Here is an 18,501-nt window from a genome sequence, read left to right on the forward strand (position 1 = left end):
GAGATTACTACCCTAATATTACATGTTAAATTTTTTTTGGTGAACCCTTCATATATTGTAGAAGTAGCATCTCTAAATTTTGTATGGCGAACTAGTTGTAGTATCAAAAACTTTATGATGGCTTGAAAATCAATTTTCATCCACCTTCAAATATTGAAAATACAGTGTCCAAATAGCCTGTTACAAATCTATTATTTTGAGAACTTGAGATTATTATTTTTTCATATCAATAGATCTTGAGGTCAAGATGATGAATTAGACGGTTTTCCATCATTTGAAAGCTCTCTTCTAGAAGATTTTTAAAATGCACCTTACTTCAATAGTATAAAGTGAACACCTTATATGAACTTCTTCCTTAAAGATATAGTAATAGAGAAATTTTTGTCTCGTAGGACCAAATCATAGATTTAGTCCCATGAGTAAAATACCATGCCGGGAGAATTAGTTTGATCCAAAAATTTTGGATCATCCTTCACTAATGTGAACCTAAAAAGAATATTCTTGATTTGCATTACAGCAAAATTCTCCAATCAATTCTAGCAGTATTCATTTGATGGATGATCACATATAGGGTTTCAAGAGTTCATAGTAGTTTTTCTTTTGTGCTTCATCTTAAAAGTGATCACAAGTAGGGATGGCAATGGGCCGGTCCTGTATAGGCCCCTGTCCCGATGGGGCCAACCGAGGCCTGGCTCGGCATGGACCACTAGACTAAAGAGGCCCTCTCCAAAATAAAATAGGATTTCTCTTGGCCACCATTGTTGAGGTTCTCGAACCCCAACAAATTTTGGATCCAAAATCCAAATTTGAAAATACATTTTGATACAAAATAAAAAATTATAGAAATTTTTGGATCAAAAACCAAAATCCATCTCTAAGATGATTTTTGTAGAAAGGACTGTCTAACCCTATTTTCCAGAAGGAATTTTCGTTTTCTCTCTCATCTCATATCTCGTGTAGTCCTTCCCATGACTTATCTAATCTCACTTTGACTCCTGTACTTGTAATTAACAGGGTTCTACACTTCTAGATGTGATTTTAATTGGGAAGGGACCTAACTTCTTGGAACAATTTCCACTTGTGGTTAATATCTACCATGTAAATGGAGGTTTTGGATTTTATATGGCCTCTCACAGTGTAGTAAGTTGTAGTGTAGTGGCTCTAGGAACCAATATTACTGCTGTTTTCTTAAGGATATAGAAGGGCCCATCACATGAGTTTGGCCCAATTAAGACCACCACCCAACTGCACCACTTGGATATGTAATGCATTAAATGTACATTGTCCCACCCCCTTCCACAATTAGGTGTGGCAACAGGTCGGATCGGGTCGGACCAGACCAGACCTAGACTTGATAGGACCTGAACAGAAAAATAATAAAAAATATAAATTTAAATACTATGTTAAATACACACATGTATTATTTAAAGGGTGCGGTTTGTATAGAGCCTACGCTCTAAACAATCAAATTAGGGCTTACCTTCAAATATTGTCAAAAAATGTGCTTTCAATGCTAAAAATCTTTATGATTGTCTTAAAATATATTTTCATCTTTATTTATAAATTTTAAAGTTTCAAAAATAGTGTAGATTGATAGATCTATGAAATCTTGAAAATTGACGATTCAAAAATGCATTACAAAATACCCTATTTCCAAAACTTGAAATCTATTTTTTTTTCTCATGTCCATGCAACTTGATGTCGAGGTTATCAATTTGAGGATATTTGGGTATCAAAACAACCTCTTCTAGTGAAATTTGTGAGGTAGGCTCTAATTTGATTGTTTAGAGCCTCCGATCTATATAAACTTTTCCCTTATTTAATTATTATAACCAAAATATATAATCATATTTATTTAAATATTTTATATTTAGATACTATGAATAATAACACTATTCGGGTTTGGTACGGATCGGTACCACATGAACCCAGACCCAAAGAGTGTTCTCGTCCAATATTTGGACCAAGACCTGATCCGTGGGGTCCAAATTTTGGACCCATACCCAGACCCATGTTGGGTCCAGGTCCATTCCAGCCCCTATCCATAAGCTTCAATGGATAAGCACGGCTCCTTGCCCTTGTGATCTCACTCGCTCTCTCTCTCAAGTCTCAACGCACCCTCCATCCTCTCCCACTCCTATAAACAGGGGTGATTCTAGGTGATATTCTCATCCTTCTCTTTTATCAAGTGCTTCTTGCTCATTGAAAATGGCTTCTAAGACTCTTTTCATCCTATTCACACTCTTGATTGCCTTCCTCCTCACCTCTTCTGAGGTTTGTGCTAAGGCGGTCAATGAAAATAAGCCAGAGAAGAAAGAAGTTGACGCTGGCAAGTGGTGTCATTGCATTTACAAACACTTTAGTTGTGTATATGCAGTGTTTTCCAATAACTTTTGCATAGCTAGTTAGATATGGAAATGCATTAGATGATGACTGTGAAGGTTTCACATCCTCTACTCAAAGTCCACAAACACAAAATGTGAATGTCTTTGTTTGGAAGAACTACGCCTTCCAGCCGTCCGCTGCGATATCAGACGGCTGGGGCGATGTGAAGTTTCCTACAGAAGATTAACAATGTTTAGTTGTATAGGTAAATACATTGACTCACCATGAATGCTATATAAGAACTCCAGAAATAATTGTTAAATTTCTTTTTAAATTTTGCCATTATTTTTCTGACCATTTGAAGATCTGTGCATGCCGTAGTGGCCTAACTATTCTTCTTTGTATCATTCCGAGTTCATCAGATGTCTGGGATTGCATCACTAAATCAAATATTAGCAATTAAATGAGGGATAAATATACATTATGTTCATAAAAACACGCCATAATTGTTCACGATGAAGATTTTTCAATGACTCCAAAAATCTTATTCTCATTTTTTTCTCGCTAAAAAATGACCAGTCACGCATGTTTCACTGTTGCAGAGGAAGTTGTAGATACGGAAGCTGCACAAACAGAGCAATACGGTGGTGGATACGGCCCCGGCTCTGGTGATCGCGGTGGTGGAGGCTATGGTGGGCGTGGTGGTGGATACGGCGGTGGGCCTGGCTATGGTGGGCGTGGTGGTGGATACGGCGGCGGGCGTGGTGGTGGATATGGCGGCGGCGGGCGTGGTGGTGGTGGATGCGGCTACAGACGCCAATGCTGTGGCTATAGGGGGTGCTATTGTTGCTCCCAAGCTGAGTTCGACGCCCTCGCCAAAGCACAAGTGACCACTGTGGCCAAGCCCCATAACTAGACTTTCAGTCTAATGTGGCCTGTGTGTTTGTTTACAAGTCATGTACTTATTATACAGTATCTGCAGTGAATAAAGGGCACTTTGAGCTTGCCCTACCTTAAGGTTATCTATGCATAACCTTGTGCTATGTGGATTTTATATGTAGCCCTTTTGTGAATGGTTTATAAGTATCTTACCTTGTGTCATTGATGATATGAGTCTGATGTTATTTTTCTTTTTTCTTTTTCTTTTTTTTTTGTTATTGCCTATTTATTTTCTGGTTGGAAAAGAGGTATTGCTTTAGTCATGATAAGTAGAGAAAAGTAGTATTTCTTTTGGTTAAATACTTATATTTGGTCTCGTATTTTGGATAAAGTTGATGGAGAATGCGGCAAGTAGCAACTAGCTAATGGCTTCAGTTTATCAGTTTAAGAAATGATATCATTTCAAACTGGAAATTTTTTGTTCATTTGTATCTAATTTATGCTATAATAAAATAATTGGATTTTCAATTATTTCAACAAATGTCATATTTTATAACAAAAATGTTGATAATGAATATTCTTCATTATATTCATTCCTTAAATTGTGAATATTCTTTGTTTCAAAATCCCTAATGAAAATTTAGGATCAGATATTTCAATTTTAAGAAAGGAGTTTGCCGTCTCACTTTATCTTTAGTTTTGACTTTTGAGAAACAGAATCTAGGAAATTGCTCGAGATAAACAATTATGTACTTAATATGCTTAGAGATAGAGATTGAAAGAAGAATATGATGATCTGTGATTTCTTAAGAGCCAGTTTGGATGTTAAATATAAAGAACCTTCACATTAAAAAAGTTGTAAGCTTGATTGAAATATCTTCTTGCTTTATTTTATTATGTACTAGATTTTTTGGATGTCTTTAAAAATATTAGAAGCAGAGTTTATTCATTAACTGTCCTTATTGAACTTCACTCCTTAATAAAAGGGTGCAGTTTGTATTGAGCCTAAGCTCTAAACAATCAAATTAGAGCCTACCCTCAAATAGTATCGAGAAATGTGGTTTCAGTACCGGAAATCTTTGTGATAGCCTTAATATATTTATAAAGTTTTAAACTTTAAAAATAGTGTCGATCAATAGATCTTTGAAAACTTGAAAATCTTGAAACTGACGGTCAAAAAATGCATAACAAAATACACTAATTCCAAAATTGTTTAGATCCTTTATATAAACGTTTCCCTTAATAAAAATTTCTACCAACCTTGCTAACTTTTTTATGTACGGGTCTGTCAAAGAAATGTTGTAGAAAAGAAATGTAGTTATTCACAATGCATAGAGAAATTGGAAAATAAAGACAGATGATTGTAAATAAAGATTTTATCACGAAGAAAAGTATAATGGGATTGAGACTGTTTACCTTTTGTACAAAGTGGCCACAATTAATCCTAACCATTGATTGTGAAATTGGGAGGCTGCATTACGCCATTGACAAAATTCAAAGTTCAAAAGAAATCTCCTTATTATAATACCAGCTTCGTAGCTTCAAATTCAATTTCAAGTTTAAAAACAAAGAAAACAAAAAGAAATCCTATGCATTTAATATAACAAGAGTCAAAACCCAATCCATAGTTAACATTCCCAAAGTATAAAATGGATAGCATAGAACACTTCTCTAATCTTTGAGAGTTTGCAATAGCAATCATTTTGTTTCTCTACGAAGCTTTGGAACTTTATAGGGAGAGAAATAGAAGAAATAAATCATTTTCTCGCAGACAACCAATTTGGTTCTACATTTTTTTCTTCACCTACCATGTAGGAAATAGAAGAAAAAAAATGTGGAACCACAACGGTTGTTTGTTTGCAAGAAGGAACTCCAGTAGTTTTCGTTTGCAGTCTCGTACAAACCCTTTACAAAGGGCGTGCTCTGCCCTTCAAAAATCTCAAGCGTGTTTTGCCCTCCAAATCTCTATCAAAATTTGACTTGCAAAATTTCTGCAAAGCCGCAAACTTGCAAAGAAAAAACCTTTTGTGCAAATCAAATATCTGTGCAATTCTAGAGTCAGAAATTATTAAGAACACCACACCTAATCAAGAAATACCTCAACTTATACCGAAAGAATCCATTCTTGAAACCCAAGAAAACTTCAATGAGGAGGAAAACTTAAATGAACATCAAGAGAAAATTCTTCCTCGTGACTTCCAGCCAGGACGATATTGTCATATTGCTCGACCTCCCTCTAGTTTAAAGGATTATTATACTTATTATGCCAAGAAAAACAATCACAAAATACGGTATCCCATTGAAAAACAGATGGATTTTAAGAAATTATCTCCTAAGTATAGTACATTTTTTACCAAAATTTCCTCAATTAAAGAACTTATTAGTGTCGAGGAAGCTAATTCTCATGCAATATGGAGAACTGCTATGAAAGAGGAATTTGTTGCTTTAAAAAAAAATCATACTTGAGATGTTGTTACTCTTCCTAAAGAGAAAAAACCTGTTGGCTGCAAGTGGGTCTATAAAACGAAATACAAAAGTGATGAAACTATTGAGAGATACAAGGCGAGACTTGTTGCAAAGGGATTCACCCAAATCTATGGTATTGACTACAATGAAACATTTGCTCATGTGGTCAAAATGAATACTATGAAGGTTTTACGTTCTATTGTTGCCAACAATGACTAGCCTTTATATTAACTAGATATTAAAAATGCTTTCTTACACGGAGATTTGGAAGAAGAAGTTTACATGAAACTTCCTCTTGGTCATCCTCAAAAAGGTAACAAAACTTTAGCTTGCAGGCTCAATGAAATAATCTATGGGCTTAAACAGTCTCCCAGGACCTGGTTTGCAAAGTTAAGTCAAGCTCTCCTTGATATAGGGTTTTCTCAGAGTATTGTTGATTCATCGATGTTTGTAAAAATAAAGCAATCTGGGATTGTTATTGTCCTTATCTATGCTGTTGACATTGTTATAATAGGAAGCGATTCAAATGGTATAACAAAAATGAAAGATTACCTTCATACGAAGTTCGATATTAAAGATTTGGGAAAACTCAAATATTTTATCATAATTGAGGTTTTTACTCTCACAAAGGAATTTTTATTTCCCAAAGAAAATATGTGTTAGACCTTTTGCATGAAATTGGCAAGATAGGGTGTATTAATACTCCAATTGAGACAAATTATAAAGCCAACATACACTCAAGCAAAGCTTTGGAAAATATTGGGATGTTCCAATGTTTGGTTAGTCGACTTATATATAGACCAGATATTGCTTTTGATATCAGTATGGTAAGTCAATTCATGCATTCTCTAAAAACTGCTCATCTTGAAGTTGTCAATCGAATTTTAAGGTACCTTAAGTCATCTCCTGGAAAAGGAATTTTAATGAAGAGAATGGTCATACAAATATTATTGCATTTTCTTATGCTGATTGGGCAGGTAGACCAACACATAGAAGACCGACCACAGGGTATTGTACATTTTAGGGGGTAACCTTGTAACTTGAAAAAGTAAGAAACAGTCAGTGGTTGCTTGATCTAGTGCAGAGGTCGAATACATAGCCATCGCAACTACAACCTGCAAATTAATTTGGCTAAAACTTCTTCTCAAAGATATGGGTTTCATCCAATAGTTATGAATTGCGACAACCAAGTTTCTATACATATTGCATCAAAAACGGCATTTCTTGAACAGACTAACCACATAGAAACAGATTTTCATTGTGAGAGAGAAAGTTCAAGCCAAAGAAATTACTACTCCATTTGTTAAAAGCAAAAATCAATTGGTTGATATCCTTACAAAGGCCACAAGCAAAGTACAGTTTCAAGAAACATTAAGCAAGTTGGGCTGGATAGATATCAGTGCACCAACTTGAGGGGGAGTACGGAAATGATATTCCAATATGGTACATGGATGATATGGTTATCCATATCCCATAGTTTTAGTGATTGAATATAAGGATATCTTGGTGATAAGTTAGTGATATAATCAAGAGATATTTGGGGAATCGTTTTTTATTTTGTTGTAATCTTGTAAAGGTCTATTTAATACTGGGTGAATGAAATAATGGGTGCAAGTGAATAGCCCTTCAACCATGGATGTAGGTCAAAAAGACCGAACCACGTAAAGCTGTATTTTCTTCTTCTTCTCTTCTTGCATCTTCCCAATTTTTTCTTTTTAGTATCATGTGTAATATAAATTTGATAGACTTACCATTCCTATTTAGATTATTTTACATGGAGAATTATAGCAGTAGAGTTCTACTACCTCAAGAAATTTCACATTCTACGTAATAGTCCCATTCGCCGATAAATTTACTCCAAGAACAATTTCTTCCTATCAGAAAAAATCCAATCATAACGAACTTATCTATGTCTTGACTCCTATAGGATCAAGTAGAAAGAATTTATATCCTTACCAAATTCTATTGTTACTGTATGTGAGGGACAGTGTTGAAGGTTATAGCAGCTGGAAGCCAGTGGCGATAGGGATATTTCTAATCCAAATAGAGAAGAACAGCAAAAAAAGTCACAGAGAACTAAGTTGCCTTTCTCACCCCACCTCGATTCTCGGACGGGATGAAAACCATTGTACGAGCTACCAATACATTAACAAAGATGATGGGTTAAAAATATATTGGTCTTTCTCTCTCTATCAACGGCTAGGAATATATCGGCCTGCTCTAATACCATGTTGAAGTTGCAATAGACAAAATAGGGAGGTGAGAAAATAGATCAAGATAACTTATACGTGGCTCAACAATGGTGCCAACATCCGTGAAGGATAAACTAGTAATTCATTCATAGGACTACTTTGGTTTATCAGAGATATATAGGGCTACAACTCTTACTTAATCTCATTACAATTGTAATCCCAGTAAATAGGAAGCTCTCAATATAGGAAAATCAATATCTTGTAATCCATAAGATAGAAAACTTAATATCCTACTGCTATAACCTTCAAGAGAGAGAGATTATATAGAATCGTCTTTTTCCACATGAATTTTTTTAAAAAAAAAAAAAAAGGACTGCACTTTTATTTAACACTTCTCTATGACATTAAAATAAAGATAACACATAGTAATGTACCTACATAGGCTCTGGTTTCATGGCTTGAACATTTAGGAACAATAAAAGGAGCCTCAAACCATTTCTTCGTGTTTTAGAATACAAGTATGAAACTCTCGATCCTCAAAATAGAGTACTTATTGTGCTCAAGAAAGTGATGATTCACAGAAAAAGGTGTTCAGGTTCAAAATAGGTATGTAACCTCTCTTGAATTCTCGTGTTTTATGATTGTTTGTGTTTCTGTTGTATTATGAGTGGTCCTTGAGTCCAAAAGGAACATAAAAGGAAAAAGTTAAAGAAAAAGAGGGAGAAAGACAGAAACAAAGCACAAATTTTCTCATTAAAAGCAATGTTAGGAAACATCCACACCACCCAAAAAAAGAATTGCAACATTAAATTGTATATTTATAATGACCAAAATAGAATATCTCGCTCAAATGGATCATACAAAAAAGGTCAATTCAATAATTCAGAAAAATAAAAAAATTATATTATAGAGATTACAAAAAAACTCATGACTAAACTTTCTTTACATTCTTCCCCACCCACTTTTTTTACTACGACTTTTACCCCAAAATTAATTTTACAGCAACGACCCCCGAAGTAAAAAAGTAATATTTTGGAGGACAAAAATACGCTTGTTGGACCGAGAGGCACTACTGCCGGACTGCTTGGTCTATGTGCCGGACCGCATTTACAATATGTGGGACCACTTGGTCTATGTGTTGGACAGCCACAATTCAATGCCAGACAACAAGGGTATTTTCATCCTCCAAACTATGACTTTTTTACTTAGAGGAGTCTTTGTTGTAAAAGTTAGTTCTGGGGAAAAAGTTGCAGTAAAAAATGTTGGGTCGGGAGAAAATGTAAAGAAAATGGGGATTTTTGTAATTTTTCCTATATTATATGACTCTCAACTCTTGACCTTAAACAAAATTGCCAACAAAATCAGCTAGTCATAACCTAAAACCCAAACCAAAACCCTAAGAATGATGGAAAACTTATTGCAGAGATGTTGAAAAATCGTTTCGGAGGAAAGGGGCAAAAAGATATTACAAATAAAGAAAAATAGAAGCTCGAATCTTTCTTGTTTTCGAGCACATAGGAGTACTATCTCAAGATGATATCTGCCTCTCTTTGATATTGCAATAGGTGTGCATAATATAGAAAGGCCTCTTTTTATGTTTGAAGGGCAACTCGTCCATATTGGTGAAAAAAATAAAAAATAAATAAATAAATAGGGGCAACTCGTCCATAGGATACAGAAAAATAGAAAGGTCTATTTTTATGCTTCAAATTTCTATGTACCAGAGCTTAAAGGCCGCAGTAGAAACTAGAGCCTTGTGTTTTTTAAAAAGAGAAAAAAACGAGTAAAGAGAGAGATGAGTTTTTGGTTATGCTCTCTAGAATTTTGCAAAGAATGGTGTAAAAAAAAAGTGTGTTCGTAGTCATTTTCGTATGGAAAAAAAGGACCATTTTTTATAGAGCTCTTATATGCTGCCTTGCCCATTTATTGTAGGAATGGTTACATACACCACCAACAGTCACAAGTTACATACACGTCCTTAATCTTGATTGTTGTTGTTACAAGCCTCCACCTCTTCAACGGCTAGTGCCCATTGGATATCCTACACGACTCATGCTTACAAAGAGATAACGTCGCCCGTACTCAAGCACATGCATCGTCCCACCTCTTCAACGGCTAGTGACCGTTGGATGTCCTACACGAGCCATGCTCACAAAAAGTGACCGTTGGATGTCGTACACAAGCCATGCTCACAAAAAGATAACTTGACTTGTACTCAAGTGCATGCCGATGCAAGTGCAAAGCGTGTCATCAAGCTCCTTTGTGCCCATGCCCACGCATACAATCACATGCTCTGCGCAAGCACAATCACTCTCACTTTTGTAGTAAAAGTTTAAGATATGAGAATAACTACACTTAAATACTATTTAATCTACATTCTCCTCTTCAATGGGGACTACAAACCCACAGTTTTCTCTCTCTACAAAATATAGCTTAGAAAAACCACGCAAAACCATATTGTTATTTGAAATACACAGAAGTGTAAGCCTTGAGCTTAAAGAGAAAGACCGTACTTAAGAGAGAGATAGATCCTTTGCATGGAGAAAGAGAGACTTAGGAAGGAGATACAAGGAAGATGGGAAAGAAACAATTAAAATAAAAATAGTAATAAAAGATTAGATAATATAGACGTTCAGAGAGGGAGTCTACCCCAAAGATCTTTATATAAATTTCAAAAGCCAATTGTTCTTCTTTTCTCCATTTTTTTTTTTCTTTCTCTCTCTATTTCCTTCAAGCTCTCCATCTTACCTAAATCTCTATGTCTTCTTGTATCGTCTTTTAACATATCCTAACAACTTCATCTTCAAAATAAATACAATTTCAAATCTACGTATCATCTCTACAACTAATAAAGACAAAACTAACCCTAAAGAAAACTAAAAACCTAAATAACACCAAACTAAAATCCAGAAAATATAAAAAAAAAATGAAAAAAATCATTGCATTAGGACATTATAGACTTAGGATCTTGAGGCAGAAAGGCCCTAGTGATTCCAAGCAAAAAACATTCAAGCCAAAAGAATTTAATTCCACGTCTAATTTGGGTTCTAGGGGTAAATTGAGATTTTTTTTATCAGATAAAAAAACATTATGAGATTTCCCAAACTACCCCACTTTTTCTTTCTTAGTATTTTCTTTCTTCAAATAACCAAAAAAAAATCTCAAATTTGGGTACATCCAAACCAACCCTAAACTTATTTAGATAGTTTAGAAAAAACAGGGAAAAAAAAGAAGCCATAATAAGAAATTGAAAATCTACAATCCATTTCATTCCCCCATAGTAATGTAGATTTTTACAATGATGGACACGTGTAATAAAAATATAGAAGAGATTTTTTTTTCTATTGCATGCTAAAAATGGCTTCAAAACGTAATTGAGCGATTTACATACAGACACCTTTTTATCCGTATATTACCATTTGATACTATTTCATCCATAAATTACGAGGAGCACCCCCTAGTTGCCCTCTCGTTAGACAATAACAACGCCGGACAGGAGGTGCAATTATTCCGCAAGCCACATGCTCTGCCAGATGTTTTTATTATTTATATGTCTGGTGGTGCTGATAGAATATATATATTGAGGAAAACATTACAACCCGCTTATAGGTAACGTTCTACAATACTTCACCTACAGCTTTATCACCTTTCAAAGTTTATCACACGGTCACAAATGTCTGATAGTATTTTAAGTTTAATATGTCTTTTACAAATCATAATGATCTAAAATTTTGTAGGTGTATGTGCCTTAGTGAGATGCACATAAATAAAATATAAAACAAATAATTAGAATGATAAAAATTATTTAAAATACCCCTATAAGGTTTCTGGGGTAATTTCATCATTTTATTTTATGACTATTATTTTTTAATATTTTATTTTCGTACGACTTGGTTAGATGTACACACATCCCAAATTTTAGATAAATCTGAATATTATAATAATTATAAAAATTCAAATACTACCAGACAACTGTGACCGTGTGACGAACTTTAGACGGTGATGAGGAGTATGTGAAGTACTATAGAACTTTACCTATAGACGTTTTGTAGATACTTCCATATATATATATATATATATATATATATATATATATATATATATATATATATATATATAAAATACTACGCAACCTCTATAGGCGAAAATGAACAGTGATTTCGTCAACCTCCATCACCGTCCAAAGTTCATCCCGCGGTCACGATTATTTGGTAGTATTTTATTTTTTTTTTATTTTTACTAATCAAAATGATATGAAATTTAGAATGTGTATTCATTAAAAATAGGGGAATCTTGGAAAATTAAAAAAATATATATTTTACATGGAAAACATTGACCAAAATACCCCCAAAAACGTTCGAAGGTATGTTGGTCAATTTATGTTCGGCAAATAATTTTTTTTATATTTTTGTTAGATGCGCCTCAATAAGATATAGATACCCGTCAAATTTCAGATAATTTCAATTTCTAAAAAACAAATTAAAAATAAAACAGTACCGGAAAATTGTGATCGCACGATGAAATTTGGACGGTGATGAAGGTAGACGAAATCACTATTCATTTTTGCCTATAAGTGTTAGAAAGACTTTTCCATATATATATATATATATATATATATATATATATATATATATATAATCTTTGGGGTAGCTCTAGCAGCATATGCAAGGTCTTGCTAGTTGATTGTGCTTAATAGTGGGACTTTGCACCGAAGGCATGAACAATAACTTGATAACTAGGAATAATAAGTCATGTTTCCATATCCTGAATCACTGATGATTAGTAGCACTGGCCAGTAAGGTTGTGAGAAATATATGATTTGAGATGTTTTGGAGGCTCGAATATCTTGAACTTTGAAGATTCAAGAGAGTGCGAGGTACACGATACACAAAATTTTAATGCATAGCCTTGTGTGAAAATCCTATATATCGAGGTTGTTTACAAGGATTTCACTTCCTTTCAGTATATAGCTTGTAATGTCAGCAAATGATCTGATAGCCAACCTCCTTAGAGGAGAAAAGCTAGTTGGAACGAATTACGATATGTAGCCTCACAAATCAGGTACCAACTTGGTCAATAGGAAGTACTAAATAGCATGAGTCCCATTGAGAAAGGAAACAGAGCCCAAGGTCCTTTGTGGGATGGAGTTATGATAAACATGGCTTAAGAATGATCATTTTGCATAATTCACAATATGCAAAGTGCCATGAGCAATGATTAGTTGGGCAATTTGAAAGTTATCCAATATCCAGGTAGATGAGGCAGGCCTTGAAGCTCCAATTCACTAGCACCTCAACTACAAGTTACACATACTCATGTTGGCATTTGACATGAACTAAAACGTCCCCATGACGGAGCATTTTGAGAGAATTCCATGTGTGATTTATGACCTAAGTGCTGCTAGCGATGATTTGAGTGGTGCACAACAGATTTTCATAGATCTTCAGTCACCTCCTCCTTATGAACAGATGAAGATAATGATGGCCCACAAGAGGTGTGCAACAACCTTTTCTAATATCTTCAGTTGGAGGCAAAGTACCACTCTGCTAGTTACAACAACACAGCTATGTTTGACAGGCATGGAAGGCCCCAAAGTTGGTAGTAAACCCAAGGGCAACCATAAGGGCTACATTCACCAGAAGAAAAAGGAAATGAAGGCTCAAGGTGCCAAAAGGGGATGGAGGCAAGAAAAGCACTATGCTTTAAGAGATGGGAGACTCTTAATCTACTTTGACTGCAGGAAGACAGACCATTTTCCTTATAAGTGCACTAAGCCAAAGCAAGAACAAATGCTTGATCTCATTGTGTTTGCTAATGTATGCATAAGGGTGGAAGTTGCTCACCCGCTTTTTCGAAAGTTGGATTATGTATTCGGGAGCATCAGGTCACATAGCAAAGGATTCAAACTGGTCTGTTCGCTTCATCTAGTTACGGTGGGAGGCATGAGCACTTTATAGGGAACAACATCACCAAAGATATGGTGGGCATGTGATCCTATTGATCCTTGTTTTGATTTGGTTAGACCATATTACATCATTATATGTTCTATGCTCCTATATGAGGAGGAGCTCAGTCAATGTCAAGACTATCTTCTAGGGGATATTTCAATTTGTACCTTAGAGGATTGGAAACATACCTTGTGGATGGTCCATTTGTTGGACTTCTTATGCATGAATTATTTACTTTGGTCCTAGTGCTTTATTTTCTACACTTCCCTCTCTTCCGTTCTATTGCACAATCTTTCTTCGTTTGCTCTTTATTTTCAGATGATATTTTCGATTTCTTTTGCATCTAAGTAAGTGCCATATCAGAGAGAGAGAGGAAGTCTAAATTAGAGAAGATTTTTTGGAAACATTAACAAAAGCAAAACATAACACATGTGAATATTAATTAATGTGAAATCCAGTGCCCTTTCCTAAAGCTAAAAGATTAAATTCCTTAAAAGTTATCATTTTCCAGATACAGATAACCCGTACAGTGCGAAGACATGCAACGAACTACAGTCAGATTACACGCGCTGTGGATATGTGTACTGAATTCCACATAAATCTTAGCAGTTGAATAAAGATTTCTGTTGGAGACTGAGAACCGATGTCTAAAACCGAATTCACTTTCTTAGAACTAAAAGGGCGAGTGCATCTCAATACTATTCATGAATTTCTTTGATGACCATGGAATTCGTCAACAAAAAATAATATCATATGGTGTTGTAGAGAATAGGATTCGTACTTTATTGGACATTGTGAGATCCATGATGGCATATGCAATTTCCCATTGAGCTCTTGGAGAGCTATGACTGTTGAGTGCATTTTGAATAGGGTGCCTTTGAAGATCTATGCTACAAACCCCTTCTAAGTTCTATCCCTTTTGAATCCGTGGGAGTCACTTGTTTTTGTTATCCTAACTAACTATTATACTAGATATAAGTTCCATGGATTCCGTCTTTATTAGAATTGCTGATAACTCTAAAAAGGGTATTTCTTATGAATGTGTATGACAAGAATGGTCTGAGAGAAGTTGAACCCTGCAATGTGGTTTTGATCGACTCGAAGGTCCTGAGCAAGAAGAGATCAATGTTGACTTTAGATCCACATGATATATCTAGATCTTAAATTGAAAATGTTGAGGAGATTCCAGCACTAGAGAACAATAGTATTAGTAGTCATATAGCCATCAAAGTCTACAGTCACCACTATTTATTCCTGAATCTCATAGGAGTACACATGGACCATTTCCTCCAAAGCAATTTGATATGAAAGGAAGATGTTTGACATGTATCTATATAGATAAGTATGAATTGGATCCATAGCAGCAAATGTTGAGAACACTTGCTACAGGCAATTGGAATATCAACATGGATGAAGCAGTTCCATAGAGAATGCAACTCGCAGATCTAAACAAGTGGGTCCCGAAAATTAAGAGAAATGTTGATGCACTATAAATCATAATATCCTTTGATTGATTATAAAAGGTTTCACCCAATTGAGAGTGTGTTGCCCTTTTTTTAGAGAAAGGTTTCTATACTTCCCCTACAGCATAAAAGATTTATGCTTCCCATACTATCCAGCCATCCAATTTTAATCAAGAGAGCCACTCACGGTTTGATCTTAGATCTGACGTTTCAAAGTACTTTATTTTTAGTTTTTTATACAAATTGTATGAATATGAAATTTGGTACATGTGATCTTATCATTGGGCCGCACCTATAACAAATATTAAAAATAAATTTTCAATAAAATATACTATCCCAAATACCCCTTGAAATCAAGGTTATTTTGATCATTTTATTTTATTGAAAATATTTTTTTTATATTTTTCTCTAGTGAGAATTTAATAGAAGATTGGACGTCAAAAATTTGGTGTCAAAATAGTTTATAGAAAAAAATTAAGAATAAAATAGTGTAGAGACGTGACATTGTGATTGGGGCAATCTTAGCCCTCCATTCAAAATAGACAGTTGGATAAGAGGAAGTATATAAGTTTTATGTTGTAAGGGAAGCATAGAAAGCTTGCCCCTTTTCTTATAGTGAGAATTGTCTCTATTTGTGTCACAATTGCCACCACAATAACTTTCCACTAAATGTTGAGACAACTTACTAAATAAAGACTTATCACCAAGAACAACAAGACTTCCATGATGTTGAGATCCTATTTGCAATAAAATGGCAAAAATATGACTGATGCCACTTGGGAATTGTTTTTTGGTAAGAAAACGATAAGTCAGTGGGAATTTGAGCCCCTAACCTATGGTGAGAATGAAGTCAAAGACTTCATCATAAGGTTCGTTAGTACGCCACTTGGGAATGGTTGCCCATCATTTTTTGTGTGAACCATTATGGGCTTGATACAAGCACGGTCATTCTAAACGGCTCATAGTTTATCTATAGAAGAAAAATGTCCCCAGATTGCCCACCATTAGAGCTTGATACAAGCACTACTTTCTATATGCTTGAAAAAAGATTTCAAACTGACCCCAAAACCAGCACTAAACACTTTCTGACTGAGATGTATTGAAATTCATGCTCTTTTCTTTATCAATTCGAGAGAGAGAGAGAGAGAGACCCGGCTCATGAAGGGCATAAAGGGGTAGAGTGATAGAAAGGGCTCACAGGAGAGAAAATAAGATAAGGGTAAGTACTTAGATTAGTACATGCAACATTTAGATATGGAAAAAGTTTATACAAGGATGCTACCTTATAATGGAGAACTACGGATGCACCTCAAAAATCCATCGGAAAAGGCAGTTTAAATGTTGGAATAACCTTTGATTGATCATCTCGACATCGAGATGTATGACCATGAAAAATAAAAAGATTTTAAGTCTCAGATATAGTGCATTTTGCAACATAGTATCTACACCGTCCATTTTCAAGATTTTCATATGTTTATAGATCTACTTGATTTTAACCATTTTTTAAATTTAGAATTTTATAGTTAGATGTAAAAATAAATTTTGAGATAATCCTAAAAACATTTTACATCAAAATTATATACCATGATAAAATTTGAAGGTGCACAAAACAACGGATGCATCCATATGCCCCATTAGATATTGAATATTGTAGGTAAAATAACTTTTATGTACAGGAAAAGAGGAAAATAAGCTTTCAAGGGATCCCCGGGATTTTGTAAACAAAACTTAGTGAGAAAGTAACGAATTCAGTTTCCCTGTATGTTACAGGAGTATGGAGTTTTGGTGCATTAGCCAACTCACCCTATTCATGTGCAGTTTCCTTCCAATCTATCTCATCTTAAATATGGATTTGGATCTAAAATTTAAAGGGTTCATGATCTCAGCCACCACTATTTTGAATCTAAAAAAAACAAAAAACACTTGATTTTAACTTCGTTTTTGTACCGGTCATCTTAAGTCTTGTATAATAATATAGTTTCAAATTCTGTTTATTTTTCGAATAATTGACTGCTGAAATTTAAATAGAAATTCCATCTCTAAGATGGACTTTGAAAGGGGAGTACACTGTAAAAAATTTCCAATCACAAATTTTAAAACAAAAACAGACTTTAAATACTAAACTAGACTAGTATAAAAATTAGAGAAAATATCTCCATACTTCCCATTTTTAAATTTTATATCTCATTAGATCCAAAGTTTCAAAACGTATCTTGGATCATAGAAATTCTAAGTCTTGTATCTTTTAACCCCCTAAACAAACTCTATCCCCTTTAAACTTATTATTTTGCCCAAACAAATATAATAAAAGTATATCATTTCGAAACACCATCATTTCTCTCTTTATGTGATTTTCTCCTAAATCTCTCTCAACGACTTTTTCCAAACCCTCTCTCTCTCTATTTTCCCACTCTCTTTCTCTCAATGGTTTATTTTTCTTTATATATTTGCTTAATTTCTATAGATTTTTACAATTAATTGATTGGATATTATTCGCATGGATGATTACCTGTATGTAGATTGTGCCTGTTTTTGGAACCCAAAATACGAGATAGGGGTTTCAAGAAACACAAGGTAAAGAGAGAGCGAGAGACCTAGATAAAGTAGGGAAAATTACATAGAGAGAGAAGGGGTTTGAAAGAATCTCAAAGAAGAGAGGAAAATTTTTGAGGGGAAATACATTACGTAAAGAGAAAAGATTTAGAATTAGCACGTCTTTTTTATATTTATTAGGACGAAAAAAATAGTTAAAAGTGGTCAAAATTAATCAAAAATTAGGAGATATATTTTAAATATTTTGTTCTATTCACATATGAAAATAAAAAATTGGGTGCACAGGGATATTTCCCCAACAATGAACATTCCAAAAACCAAAATAGAAAATTTCAGATTGCTCATTTTTTAACTTTTTTTGTTTTGTTTTTCATATTTATGATTACACCACCAAAACCCCGACCATGTTATATAGGTCCTGAAATTCCAAAGACAAGCACTTCGTGCTGAAGCTCGCCATAAACCAATTTCACTACTCGAATTGAGAAACACCACCTCACAATCAAATTGCAGAAAAAATTAGTCCTATATTTTTCACAGGCCATACAAACGGTATACCCTTTTTAGGCTGGAGGCCCTCAAGAAAGCACACACCCCAAAACTAATTTGCCCACCCCGTGCCTCTCTCTCTCTCTCTCTCTCTCTGGATTTACAAGCAATGGTACAAAAGGAATT

General features: G+C 34.5%; 1 protein-coding gene across 3 annotated transcripts; it reads left to right on the forward strand.

Annotated features, from left to right (window-relative positions):
• The first annotated feature begins 2,072 nt into the window (after positions 1-2,072).
• LOC148780138 (uncharacterized) lies at positions 2,073-3,433 on the forward strand. Of its 3 annotated transcripts, none has more exons than XR_016042588.1 (2): positions 2,073-2,159; positions 2,928-3,433. XR_016042588.1 is itself a non-coding variant. In XM_088849534.1 (2 exons), exons 1-2 carry the CDS (start codon positions 2,575-2,577, stop codon positions 3,239-3,241), a joined length of 330 nt encoding a protein of 109 aa, XP_088705660.1. In that variant the 5' UTR covers positions 2,073-2,574; the 3' UTR covers positions 3,242-3,433. The 3 variants fall into 3 exon arrangements, 2 of the variants coding, with proteins under 2 accessions (XP_088705660.1, XP_088705659.1); XM_088849534.1 differs by having other exon boundaries at positions 2,073-2,590; XM_088849533.1 differs by having other exon boundaries at positions 2,073-2,329.
• Positions 3,434-18,501: the final 15,068 nt, after the last annotated feature.

Source organism: Amborella trichopoda, chromosome 10, assembly GCF_054954075.1.
Source record: "Amborella trichopoda isolate Santa Cruz 75 chromosome 10, AtrichopodaSantaCruz75HAP2 v2.0, whole genome shotgun sequence".
Taxonomy (NCBI): Eukaryota; Viridiplantae; Streptophyta; class Magnoliopsida; order Amborellales; family Amborellaceae; genus Amborella; species Amborella trichopoda.

Coding starts and splice junctions, on each gene's coding strand:
- LOC148780138 (XM_088849533.1), top strand. CDS start 2,209: ATGGCTTCTAAGACTCTTTTCATCCTATTCACACTCTTGATTGCCTTC. Junction 2,330..2,927: donor GAAGAAAGAAGTTGACGCTG/GCAAGTGGTGTC, acceptor TCACTGTTGCAG/AGGAAGTTGTAGATACGGAA.